General features: G+C 42.8%; 1 protein-coding gene across 3 annotated transcripts in view; it reads left to right on the top strand.

The window, feature by feature from the left end:
* CRMP1 (collapsin response mediator protein 1) overlaps positions 1-14,117 on the top strand; it is a 51,531-nt gene that overhangs the window by 6,119 nt on the left and 31,295 nt on the right. For all 3 annotated transcript variants that reach the window (XM_017824538.1, XM_017824539.1, XM_017824540.1), the window contains one exon: positions 11,057-11,145. In XM_017824538.1, the coding sequence (XP_017680027.1) occupies positions 11,057-11,145 (89 nt within the window). The remainder of the gene's footprint in view (positions 1-11,056; positions 11,146-14,117) is intronic.

The following is a 14,117-nucleotide window of genomic DNA, read 5'->3' as shown; positions in this document are numbered from 1 at the left end:
AGGGCCTGACTGATACCCCTTTGACCCCTTTTCCCTGAAGCAGCTTTATTCCTGCCTTCCCTTCTCCCTTGTGGTAGAAACACCGTGTTGCAGATAGCCCCCTTTGGCACTGAGCATCTCCCTACTCTCATTTACCAATCTGCACCTGTTTTATTTAATTTAATTTCATTTCACGTCATCTCCCCCATTTTTCTTTTCCATTTCAGTTTCTAAAAGTTCATGCTTCTTGCAGTTTGTCCCGTTTATGACTCTCATGGTGCCCTTTATGCATCCCACACAGCATCCAGGCTTGCTGTTGTTAGTGGAGCACCAGCACTGCTCCAGTGTAAGGTGCAATTCAGATGTGAGTCAGAATGGAGAAACTGGGTCCCTTTTGCTGTAAATACGGTGGGAGGGGAAGGACCTCTGTATTTGAAGCACCGGGATGGTCTAGTGATGCACTGAACCAGTAAGTGTAAGCACTTCAGTCATGTCCTCTGCACTGTGTTGAAGTCCTTGGAAGGGGGGTCTCAAACCACTAATTCATGAGTTTTAGCTGGGATGGAGCAGGGTGTGCATAATGGAAGGGTGGCCAAGAGTGCATCTACAGGAGTACGTTTCTCAGCCTGTGTAGTATGGACAACCACCATTGCTGAAGTGTTTTTCTGCATGAGATGGCAATCTTTTGTGCTTCAGTTGTGCAGGACGTTCTCATGCAGACCAGATCTTCCAGGATATACCCCCCCCGCTTATTGCTTTTAACATTGCTATTATACTCCTCTTGTGCAGCACATTACGGGGAATTAACAGAGATGATGACACTGATAAATCTGTTACAACTTATTTTGGCGTCTGTGTTTTGGTAGTGCTTGGCACTTTTCAAGCAAGGCCTGAGCCTAGATGAACTCAGAATTGCAGCATATACAAAGCACAGTTAAAAAAGGGCATGTGGCACATAAAATGCATGTTGCAGGACATTTGTTGCAGCAGCAACTGCACCCACTAAAACATAATCTGTTTGAGCTCAGTGAAGAGGAGGTGTGAATACAATTCTACTGAGCAAAGGCAGAGTAGCTAGTCACCAAAGCAAATGCAAGGAGGCATTTGGGAGAGGAAAATGGTGCCCAAATCTCTTAGAAAATGGGAATAATCTTCCTGGGAATGGTCCAAGAATTGGCATATGAATGGGGAATGGCACTGCTGGTCCTGAGCTGACAGACTGTAAGGCATGGGGAGACAGCTCAAAAATGTGATGTTACAGAGGAAGGCTCTCACTATTGAGCATAGCAAGAAAGGAGAAGAGCTAGCACAATGTGAAAAAAAAAGCAGATGCAGAGAAATGGAGAGGCTGAAGAAATTCAGAGGAGTGGGCACAGAGAATAATTTTAATTGATATTTTTTGAATTGATATGAAGAGACATGAGAAATAAGTAGACTTCAGCTGAAGACAGCAGAACACTTTGAGAGAGAAAAAATGCATTTGTCTGGATTTCTACTGTGTTAGACACTTGTTCAAGACAAACTATCTGGCCTGAACAAAATGCTGGGGTAACGTGAGGTGTTCTGGTGTGAAACATTGAGAGAGCTGCCAGCTAATTTACTTTGGACCCGAGGGGAGACATGTCCTACAGATGCAAGACATGGTGAGTACCTGGAATGGTGAACCAAAGTCCTTGTGTAGATTTGGATCTATTCAGGGTTTCAATCTATTCTGCATCTCCCCTGGCCATGCTTTTTTACCATCCGCGTTTGTTTAACAGTATGAAGCTACACTCAGATTGGTGTGTGACTTGCCAAAAGTGTTTGAAAAACCTACTGAGTGCTGGGCATGGGAACACTGTCTCATGTTGTTATTCTGCTATTGACGCAAGATTTGGGTTGATTTAGACAGCACATTTTGTCCTGCTTTAAAACACCAAGGCCTGGGACTTCTGGATCTCTTCTTACTCTTTGTAAGAGTAATCTGTTATTTTGTTATTTTTCGTAATTTTGTTATTTGCCTAATCTTCAAGATTACATTTTCCCATCTGTATCTGTTTAATAGACTTGTCCCCTCTCAGTTTACTTGTCCGTCGATGTACATTTGTGAATTCACATTGCATAGTGGACTGGACTTCAGCCTGGCAGCTGTTGAGATGCTTTAGTTGCTTCAGTATAGGTTTTTGGACTTCCAGCCACCATTTCCATCATTCTGTAACATGTCTATTCCTTTCCTTTTTCTATAGGAGAAGAAGTGGCCACAGTGTTCAAGCCAATTTCATATGATGACTTAAATTACATTCAGAGTAGGTCCTTCTGGGGACATATCCGTGGAGACTGAAACCTTTGGCAGAGGGACAGAAAGAAGGGTTTGGGGCAGTGATTCCTTTAGCTGCCACTGCAAGTTCATCAGTCAGTGCCCTCAGAAGGGCATTAGTGTTTTCAGCATCGTAGCTGGTGCCACCACAGAGAGCTGAGCTGTGCTTTGCTGGAAGCTGGGTAGGTTTGGGAAGGGGACAGTGGCTGTTGGGGAAGACAATGGGTGCAATGAGGTGGTTGTCTGAATCTTCTTACAAATACTGAGAGCGACCATTGCCAATGAACTGCTTTCCTGACAAGGGGTCAGAGTCTGTTGTCTGCTTCACTCCCATTTCTTTCATAATCAAGAATTATATAAGTGGTAAAAGGGGGAAACTTCCATTTTCCTTTATGGGAGCCCGGAGAGCCCACTGGCTTATGAAGCACTTGAGCATTAGTTGAGATAAACTTGCTTTTTGTACATATGGGAGAGAGAAATGGTTTTGTATGCTTGTGTTACTGCTGAATAATAAACGTCCCTGCTGACTTCAGTGAAGTCTACACTCCATGTATAATCTCCTGTGTGTAATAGTGAGGACCCAAGTAAAGCTGATCACCCTTGCCCACCTTGCACATGGCTGGCTAAAGGAGTAGGCAGTGCTTGAATGAAGAGGCTATGGAAGGGTTTTTTGTGAACCACTGCTGATACCATGTGAGAGGAGGCAGCAAGCATCACAACTTGCATCACAACAAGCATCACAAACTTGCTCTCACTGGCAGAAACAGTAGGTGAGGCAACATAGGCAGAAAGTGTCTGAGTGCAAACAATACGCATGTGCATCCAGTGCATTTAGTCAATCATGAATTATCATTGCTAAAATCATACTAAAGGCATTTTCTACTATTCTGTTTGCCTTGCATCCACGACCTCTGTTAGAGAAGGGATTCTTTATGGTCTTAGCTGGATTTTGACTGTGACTGGTGCCAAAGCAGATATGTCCCAATAACCTGATGAAGGTCTCTGATGAGAACTTAGATAAAACACATCTTCAGTTCAGTGGCAGCCAGCAGCCAGCCATGCTGTAAATGTCTGTTATTTTTTCCCAAGCTTAAGCTTTCTTGTGAATGGCTTCCTGGGATTTTGAGATTGCCTCTAATTGATGTAACCTGTGTGTAACCCAAGAGATGCAACATACAATGCAATGGATTCAGCCCTCCAGCCCATACTTAGGTGAAACCCCTGCTGATGCCAATGAATATTGTCATGAATAAGATGTTTGTTGTGCTTCTTTCTAAAAGCAAAGCAAAGATGACATTTACAGTGAAGAAATCCCTGTGGAGTTGGTAGCTGTAGGAGTAGCCCTTTTAGACTGTGTGATTAAGCAATGAAACTGCCAGTTGAATAAAAAGTCAGGTCTCGAAAGGGGAAACAAAAGAACATCAGATCTTTTAAATGAATAAAGATGAATGAATACATTGGCTACAGACCAAGATACAGTATTACTACAATCAACATAATCCTTCTTAAATTAATTGCCATATACTAGAGTGCATTTATTAAGAAAAGAACCTTAAAAGCAGGGTTCTCCATTAGTGGCCTATCGGAAATGATGCCTCAAGGATAGAGTGTTTTACAAGGAATTCCTGGAGTTGATTCAGGGTTCACTCTAGCTAAAAATTACTTCCTATGGAGGGTAGCCTAGACATGAAATTCAAAAGGAAGGATAGCACTGATTAAAAGCAGATCTTCTATAAGCAGACAGTACTTCATGAAATCCCATTTACAGCTCTTTGATCCTTATGAAAGGATTTTAAGCAAACATTCCTCTTGGGAAGGGTATCTTTCTTCTTTTGCCATTAAGTTTTAAAATGTTCCTTATTTGTAAGTACTTTGCTAAAAGCAAAGTAAAAGGTAATTTAACTGTATTGTGTTACAGCTAGGTCTGAATCTGACCAGCTCTGACAAAAGGCAGCCAAATACATCCACCAAAAAAAAAAAAAGTAAGTGTCTTGTATATGATGGGAAATAAGTCTGCAAGAAGGAATGCATGGAACCACAGAGGAGTTTTGAGTGTCTCCCTCCAGTGATTGCCAGTGGGACTTTAGCCTTTGAGAAGGGGCTCCCTTGCAAATAATCTTTTTGTGGAGATTTGGGTAATCTAAGACAATAAAAATATCAACCTGTATTTTTTGTACTTTCAGTCTAATCTGGTGATGCTGTGTCTTCTGTAACTGTCAGTGGCCTTCTTAGAGCCTTAGTAATAAAGAATTCTGCCTCTCAAATGCTAAAAGACTGAAGATGAGTGTCTTCACTGCAAGTGTGATAACATAGCTTAATGCCGTTTTATGTCTGTTGCATTTGATCTGATGTCTTTTAAACCACATGCATTTATAGACAGAGAACTGGAAATACAGGTGGATTTGGAATTTAAACTATTTTCAAATGGCTATTTAGCATAAAATCCTTAGTCATCTTCAGGGCTCTTGACTAATCTGGATTGTAGAGAATGCAGCTATTGTTGCTCTGGAGATGTAAGGACAATGTTATATTCTAGTAAGTCCTTAGAATTATGCAGAGGATGAAATCACTGCTAAGTGTTTTCTCCTCCTCTAGGCCTGTAAGATCTGCATTTGAGTGTTGGAGAGACTTTTTTGGTTGTCAAAAGCTGCAGTGCAGCAATTGTAAAGGTCCAAACCAAGAATGAAGCAGCGCTTAGACCCATATGCTGAGTATGTTATATTAAGTTAATTGTAGATAAATTGTAAAGCAAACTATAAATAGTCAATGATTTACTTGATTTAGAGGTGAAGGTATAATAGGTAGACATTCCATTTGTGTAAGAAAAGCAAGGATGTAATAGCCTGTATAGGAATTGCAGTCTGGACAGATGCTGCTATTTGATAAGACCACTTTTGAAATCTCTTGGAATCTCTTCATATGGCTAGAATACATAATGGCAAATGGCAAATTAATTCTTCCTTTTTTTTTTTTAAACTCCATCTTGTATCATAGAGGTGTGGTTTTCTCTGACAGGTGCCTGCAGGTGCAGTACATGGGTATCGATACTGTAGAGAAGTGTGTGGCTTGCTGTAACTTGTGCTGCATTGTATTTTGACATGCTGCACCAAATTGAAGTAGTGTTTAGTAAATCTTGTGGCAGTTTTATTTCTTCTATGTTTTTTAGTAGTCCCAAGAAGCAGATTGAGAACTGCATGTGTAAAAACTATTTGAATTTTTGTCGTGTGTAATATTTTTAGATGCCTCTAGTTCTGAGGGGAGTGGGTGAATGAAAAAAGGCTAATTTTAAATTTCTTTGCAACTGCTCCTGGTCTAACATTTGGATCATATTTTCAAATAACCCAGAGCAGGGTGATTTGCTGCCCAAGGGAATTTGACCTCACTTGGACTTGCCCAGGCCCCAGTGCAGGATTGAGGACCGTGACAGGCCTTGGGCTTGGGGTCTCGTGGGTTGGTCAGGTGCTGCTTCTCTCTGCTGGCCTTTGCCATTGGGGCGCATGAAAGCGTGGACGTGCTTCACAAGAACTGAGCCGAGCTGAGTGAAAAATACCAGCAAAACAGGCCATTTGTACAAACTGTGCCAGTCACCAGCTTACAGATGTTTCGGGTTGCTCTCTCTGTAGTGGAAACAATAGTTGTGAGGGAGCGACAGCCGCCGCCCCGAGTCTGAGCAGGCAGCCCCTCCTCCTGCAGTAAGCGAGCCGAGTTTGTGGCATCTCCTTCTGCTGCCATGACAATTGCTGTCATGTCACAGACTAAGCTCTGCAGCTTTGCTGCCAGGTTAAGCAGGAGAAGCTAGACTGTGATTAGGAAAAGATGATCAGAAAAGCAGTGTGGAGGGTTTGAAGGTGAAGGGCTGTGAGTAATAGGAGTGGCTGTTTCATGCTCAGCAGTGAGGTGAGCTGGGAGGTGCCAGAGCGCTTGTAAAATGGAGCTGTAGGGGAGACAGCAGATAAGCATCGTGGCTGTCCTGATGCTGTGTCATACATAGCCAGACATAGAACTCAGAAGCAAACAGCAGCGATGTCGTCACATCATTATGGTAGTGACTAGTGGAGGAGAAACACCTTGACTCTAACACACTCCACAGTGGCTGTGGAGCATGGATTTACAGTGGTGCTTTCTGCATCTCCCATGCCAATGAGAGGGTTTTTTCCCCTTGAATCTTGGCACCTCATGAATTGCTCAGTATAATACTCCCTCTCTGTTTTGCCATGTTCCCGCTGTCTGTCCTTGGCAGGCTGGAGGGAGGAGAGGGTCTTGTCAGCTTCCCTTGGCTTGTGCTGGAAAAGAGGTGGGCTGACAGCTTCTTGTGCCAGGCCATGCACTGAAGGCTTGGTATGGAACCCTTAGGGCTTGGCAGGCGGGGCACCAGTGCCTGCTGCACCTGTCATACATCTGAATAGAAAGGTGGCAGCCACCCTAGAAAGGCAGACACTACTGTCACCTCCTGAGCTGAGTGATGAGCCCGTTGCTGTTTGCATTGTGAGAACATCCAAAGATCAGTGAGTGGCTGAGGGTACCTCTGAGAGCTGGGCAAAGACAGTGTGCTGCCTAGAGGAGATTACAGCTGGGAAGGAGAAATATGGGCCAGCGCTGCCTTGATTAGTTCAGGAGCTTCAGCTCACTCCTCCCTCCCCCTGCTGCTTTCCCCAGGGGACTGCAGAGTGTGTCTCTCCTCCAGCCTGGAAAAGGGAGAAGAGGACCCTGGTCTCTGGTTTTTCTGGGCATTTGTCATTTGGTAAGAAAACTGCAAGCAGCCTGCCTGACATCTTGCCCCTGGTAAATAATAAATGGCCTCTGACCACGCACAGCCGGCTGCGTGCCTGAGGAGGCCGACCTACTTCACAGAGCCTGTGTGTGCCCAGATTTCTGTCCAGAATTTTACTGAGGCAACTACCAGGGACCTAAAGCAGTGCAGGATCACCCAGGCACCAGTGGCAGGGTGGCAGTGATGAGTTGTAGCAGTGTCCCTTTGCCTCCAGGCCAGGGCTGTGTCGGTCCCTGAAGCCTGTGCTTAGGCTGTGGCAGGGAACAAATACTACATGTGGACCAAGGATTTGTATGAAAGTTTATTACATGAAAAATGCAGCATATTCCTTGTCAGTGTTAACCAATGCCTCCTTTCTAGTAATTTATTTTTGTGTCATTTTTTTCCAGCCTGCTCATGAAAATACATTTATGTTGTAGGTGCACATAGACATTTCTTCCCTTTTGCTGGTGCTCTGGCTTAAGAACAAGCCACCCCTGGTCCTGAGCGGGGTGTTTGAGGCAACTTGGGCACAGTGTGCTGCTGAGGTATCCACATGGCACCAAAACCTCACCTGGGTTGCTTGTGCCCATCAGCATCATCTGTGTCAAGGTACTCTGCTTTGCAACAATCTGTAATGTGTCCTACAGGCACACTTGGCAGCTCGAGCTGCTTGGGAGAGGTTCCAACAAAATGATTTTTCTTCTGAATCGGCTGATTTGCTGTAGTGGAAACATGTTAGAGCTATTTCCACACCTCTCAGGTCCTGATGAAAGCTGGGTGAGGCTCCACGACACTGTCCCCAGTGGCTTGGCAGTCTACCTGGGGAGTATCAAAATGTGTGGTTTTTTGGCAGCCTAGTCTCCCATGGCTTCCTATACCCAACTGGGGGAATCTTAGCCACAGGCTAGCTCAGGTTCAGGACCTGCTTCCTTTTGCAACAATTCTGAATTGTTTGTATTTTTTTTCTGAGGTGTCAAGAATTAAAATTTTGGAAGTCTCCATAAAGTGCAGGTTTGTTTCTTCATCCGAATTTCTTACGCCCTCCAAGAGGGTGAGACTTTGTAGCTAAACGTTCAGTAATTCTTTATAGACTGTAAGTAAGGCTTAATTTAATGGCTGACTCCATAATTGAGCACTGTCTTGAAACTGCATTTGTATCCTTTTTAGTTTAGATTATTCTAATGCCTAGTTTTGTTACTTGTGTATGTAAAAACGTATAAAATCCTTATGTCTGCAATTATTTTTTCTGGAGTTGTGCTTCAGCTTTATTTTAGTCTGTCTTATTTTCCTTACCTGTTACATTTGTTTCTATTCATTATGCATCTTCTCCTAGTTTAAAAGCAGTAGACTGTAGAACTTCTTGATGAGCTTGCAGATCTTTTGACTCATTAGCAGTGACAGATGAGGTACGCTGGTAGCATTGCCTGCCCGTATCAGTAAGCTCTTGACTCTTGTAACTGGACAGTATTAATGTTTAGAAAGGCAATTGAATGAGCTTAGAAAGAGCTCACAAGATGGTGGTCTCTCCAGGTCAGCAGGCAGCATAGTAAATCATCATGGTGAGGAGATGCAACTGCCAGCACGTGGCAAAATAACTTATTACCATTCCAGCTGCTGATTCACAAGTCCTGCAATTACAAGTGACAGTAGGGAGGCTGGGGAGAAAACAGGGAGCCTGCTCTGGCAAATTCCAGATGGAGGACTTGCATTCATCTCCATCCTCTAATGAGAGGGTGACAACATCTGAGGCGGGTCCTGGGGACATATGTCATCACACTTCTGTGCCTTGGTTCCCCCCCAAGGTTGTCTCGCTGCTGCAGCACGTGGAGAAAAGCCTCAGACCTTCTGTGTACCTACTCTTTTGTTGTGCACTGTATTTCAAATGTCTTTCCCCCCACTTCTTTCTCCCCTTAAGAATGTCTGTTTCTTCCCTTTTGCTTTTCTAGAATGATGCAGGCTGTAGAGGCTTTAAACCTGCAAAATTGTTCAAGTACAAGCTGAAAAGTCAATATGCAGCATGTAACTGAGAAGTTACATTGTCACACCCCTAGCTCTGCCTTAGCACTTTTTAATGAATAAATTTTAAGAAATTTATTGTTTATTGTTGTTCTGGTTTTATAGGTTAAGAAATATATCAACTTGTTTGTTTTCTGAACTGGGAACTCAGGGCATTCATAGTTTATATGCCTGAGTCATCTTGTAATTAAACCAGGAATTGAATCTGGAGTGAAGAGTATAAAGCATGGAAAAAATGGAGATTCTGAGTTATTGTCTGGTGAGCCAAGGAAATAATTTATAATAAATGGCGCCTTTTTATGTATGAATGGGAAAAGAAGATTCTGACTGCTTTAGAGTTTTACAGCATTAACAGTCACTTGGCAAAGGTCTTTCCAAAAGCATTGTGTACTTGTCATGGTTTAACCCCAGCTGGCAACTCAGCCCCACACAACCACTCCCTCAGTTCTCCCCCACTCCACAGTGGGATGGGAGAGAGACTTGGAAGGGTAAAAGTGAAAAAACTCTTGGGTTGAGATGAAAACAATTTGATAATGGAAATAGAATAATCATACTAGTTGTAATAACAATAATGGAAAGGAAAATAAAGAAGAGAGATCTAAAATCCAAGAAGTACAAGTGATGCACAACATAATTACTCACCACCAACCAATCGATTCCCAGTCAGTCCCCAAGCAGTGCTCCTGCCCTTCAACCTCACCCTCAGTTTTATTGCTGAGTATGATGCCATATGGTATGGAATATCCCCCGGGCCAGTTGGGGTCAGCTGTCCCAGATATCCCCCCTCCCAATTCCATGTGCATCCCCAGCGTCCTCACTGGTGATTAGCAGAAGAGGCATTCACTCTCTGTGAGCCCTGCTCAGCAATAACTGAAACCATCCCTTTGTTTTCAGCACTGTTTTCAGCACAAATCCAATACACAACCCCATACTGGTGAGGAAAATTAACTGCCCCAGCCAAAACCAGTTGGCACTGAAGTTACAGACTTTCCCTGTGTTTGGGTAGGTAGCGAGGTGCTGGCATTTCCAGTATGACTTCTTCAATGAGAGAGTTTAAATATTGGTTCTCAGGAATATGCACGGTTAAAATTTGCTTTCTATAAAATGTATTTTTTTAAGAACAGAATGTAACCATTTGAACAGTACCCCTGCAGACTCGATATTTTGAACAATTCTTCATGGGAAAAAATGTTTGCTTTCTGGCACTTTAGAAAATACAAAGAACTGGTAGCTCTCTCTGCTGTTGGTATGATATTTTAGGTGAACCAAACTTTGAAGGCTGCCTCCTGTCCTGTTCATGGAGTGAGTGAGATACAGCACAGAGTGCCCCCAGTTCATCAACATCCTTTGATCTGCAGGAGTCACAAATTGACAACAATTCCTTCTTCACACCCATGAGGAACTACACTTTGAGCTGTTGATCTGTAACTCAGAACAGGAGGCACAAGCTGTGGGCTACACCCCTTGGCTGCTGCAGTGGAGTGGGGTAGTTGACCTTGCTAATGTTGTTAAAGGAGCTTCCCTGGGTAGGAATTTCTATGTGGCAGGGCTAAGCAGCCTCTCCTGACCTTGTCCCTTCCTGTTCCAAGCTCTGTTACTCTTCCAGAGGTGCCGAGAGTCCCAGGTGAGCTCAGCTTGGCCATTGCAGAGTTGAGCGGTTTCTTCTGGAGGCTTCTCTTCCCTTTTTGACTTCTGTGCAATAGGGTGGTGGTGAAAGGGGGATGTAGTGGCATTTGACGTTTCCATGTGCAGTGATTTCTGCCTTGAGGAGAAAGAACTGTGATGACCGTGGAGTGTCATGTTCCAGAAGTGACAAATAAACAGTGATATTATGGTTTTCTTCTCCAGTACTCATATGTACCGATATGAATCTATAGTGTAAGCCTTTATGTAGGGTAAGTGTTCGATATTAATGGCTTTCAATATAATATGAGCATATTTAGTGTAACCAGTATGTTATCATGTTTATTTATTTCAACAAACCCACATTTGTTCCTTTTTTTTCCCTCCAGAGTGACCGACTACTCATTAAAGGTGGAAGAATTATCAATGATGACCACTCCTTCTATGCAGACATATACCTAGAAGATGGACTTATAAAGTTGGTTTTACAAAATATTGAACTTTTTTTGCATGTCTGTTAGCATAGACTGCTGTCATTTCATGATGGTGCTGACCGGAAATCTTGTGTACAGAATCTCAGTTACCTCTAGATGTGAAGCCGTGTAGAGGAGTGTGAAATTATTAAATTGTGCCATTTTATCTCTACTAAGATTAGATAAATAGGAAATTTCTTTAGTGTAAATTGAAGGTATTTGCTTTTTGAAGGGAATCCTAATTTCTTCCATAATGGTCAAGGCAAGTAGGCTCTCTCAACACAGCTTTTTTCCCCACACCTAATCTGTGCAAATGCAACCATGCCATAAAGGATTGTACAGCACAGAAATCTGAAATATGCCCCATATTGCATGGTGTAAATGGGGACCTGCTACTTTTCAGTTGCCCTTTTGGTTAATGCTGAATGCACGTTCTGTTCCTACAACACTGAGCCTGAGATCAGGTCAGTTGATTATAACATGGGTTTGATCCCCGTAAGGGCTATTCACTTTTGACTTGATGATCTTTATGGGTCCCTTCCAACTCAGTATATTCTGTGATTGTTATTCATTGTTCCTGTGTCCCTTTTCATGCCTATAGATGGTATATGATCTTAAAGCATCACACAATTAGAAAGAAAATCCTACTCATTTATCCGACTGTAAAATACAGGAACTGGGAAAGTATTTGCTAGGTGAAAAACTTGAAATACCTGTTACTGAGAGCCTGAGAAGCTGTAACAGAGGAGTCCATGCACTCTGCTGGTCCTGCTTTGGCTTAGTGGAGATGAGGGTCTCTAGCTTTGCAAAGTTATGCTGTATGTATGAGTACTCTGATGGACACAAGGATCAAAGCCTTTTCCTTGATTGCTAAACATTTTTACTAGTGACCTAAGAAGCTTGGTCTCCAGAGGCCATAACTTAATGCACAAAAACATAATTATGGTTATCTGGTAAATAATTAATGACCTACTTGTTTTCAGAGCTCCTTTCTTAAGAATATATCATCAGATTAAAAGTCCTTTTCTGTATATGTCCGTGGCTATTTACATTATGATGATTCAGGTTATTATAACATAAAAAAATCTGAATACTTTTATCCATGCTTTTTTTTAATGCTTCACTCTGCCTTTCCAGTTGTAGCGTTACTTGCATTTCAGAAGTGACAAAGGAACATATTGTTTTAAGTGGAGAAGACACAAAATTCTGAACATGTGTTGTTTTTTTTTTTGTTTAATAGCATCAGTCAACCAAGGTGTACTCTCTTTGATAAGTATTTTAGTTGAGTTTTTCTGTGCTTTTGTTACTTCATATGCAAATCTCCTAGTAACACTTGCAAGCATCATAACTATTTTAACAACTAAGAGCATGAGATGCTGAGGGTCTGAAATTGCTGTGAATTTTCTACTTTGATTCCAGAAATACAATGTTGCTTGGTAGGCAGGTTAGCAGTGCCAAGCTTTGACCTGCCCTTGTTGAGTGCATGGACTCCCTCTAAAATCCATGTGTGGATCCCTACCTCCAGAAGGCAAATTGGCTGCCCAAGATAACTAGGATTAATAATGAATAGACAGGCAAAATCTTAGTTTTTAAAAGGGCTTTATCTTTGCCCAAGGAGGCTGTTCAGCACCCTGAGTCATGCCTCGTTTCCTGGATTGAGGTGGCCCAAAACTTTTCTTTGTAAACTGTGCAAGAAGTCCTGCTCTGAAAAAAACAGCTAATTTGTGAGGGCTGCCTGCTGCAAGATGGGCTTGGGTCCTTACTATGTTCAGATGATAAATTTTGCAGCCTAAGGAAGCACTGGGTTTGGTCCCTTCTCCAGCTGGAACTGCTCATTGTGTCTGAATATTTAACATCATTGTTAGATGTGGCTCAAGATCCTTTGGAGCAGGACCTTGAACCTCAGTCATCCGCATTTTGGTTGATGCTGTAACTCTCCAGCTGCAGATCCTGCTGATAATGCAGAATTCTTGCCACAGAATGAAGCAGACACCAAACCACTCAGCCCAGAAAAGGCAATAGTGTCCTTGTTTTTCTGGGATATAAATGATCTAGATTAATTTTCTTACTCTGCAGTGGAAACTGGTTGGAAAATAGATGGTTGGGTTTCTCTTGCAGACTAATGAAATGAATAGGGTCTTTTAACACTTATGTCTCTGCAAATTGCTTTGCAGAGAGGAAAGCAGATGTAACTTTGAGTGTGTTTGAAGGTTAGCTACAGTTTGGAGAATGGTAGATTCTTTTTCCTACCTATCAATGCTCAAACTGCCTCCCCAGGTACAAGGGAGCAATGGTGGATTTTTCCTACATGAAACTTAAGCCCTTCACACTCAGATAGCAGCAGTAGTTTAAATATTTGGTAATTTAAATTGCCGTTGGCATATAAATAATATATTTTGTGTACCGCTCTCCTGCCTCTGCTGTCACATGGGGAAATGAGCCCTGGTCTCAGTGCCAAGTGGCAGGTCATGGTCTGGGGCTCGCTGTCCACTGCTCCATCCCTGCCAAGGGGAAGGGTTGGGTCCCTCTGGGCTTGGAGGAACTAACAAGTATGTAGGGTGGGTGTCTGACCATGTGGTCGCCAGAGCTCCACGTGACTGACCAAGTTAGGGAGAGCCTCAGATGCCTAAAGGAGTCCTGGGCTTGATGACCATAGCAGTAACTCCATGGAGTTCTGCGGGAGCTTTTCAGCTTTCTTGGGTGAAGCTTGTGAAGAGCTCAAGCCTGCTGTTTCTGTTGTGCTTTAATCAGCTCATGTACAACAGAATTTACCAGCTTGTTCAACTGAAAATGGTAGACAGCATCAACTTTCCGTGGGTCTGAGTTTTCTAGTAGCTGATGTAGCAGAAAACCAGCTCAGACTTCTGTACAGAGTCTAAAATACAGTTATTTGCTCTATTATATTTTTTCACCCACGAGTAACTGAGTGCCATTCTTATTCACATACACTTTGAATTAATGAATGAGCAATTCAGGA

Source organism: Lepidothrix coronata, unplaced genomic scaffold (assembly GCF_001604755.1).
Source record: "Lepidothrix coronata isolate B3197 unplaced genomic scaffold, Lepidothrix_coronata-1.0 Scaffold111, whole genome shotgun sequence".
Classification (NCBI taxonomy): domain Eukaryota; kingdom Metazoa; phylum Chordata; class Aves; order Passeriformes; family Pipridae; genus Lepidothrix; species Lepidothrix coronata.
The sequence above is the reverse complement of the archived record's forward strand: the minus strand, read 5'-3'. Positions and strand labels throughout refer to the sequence as shown.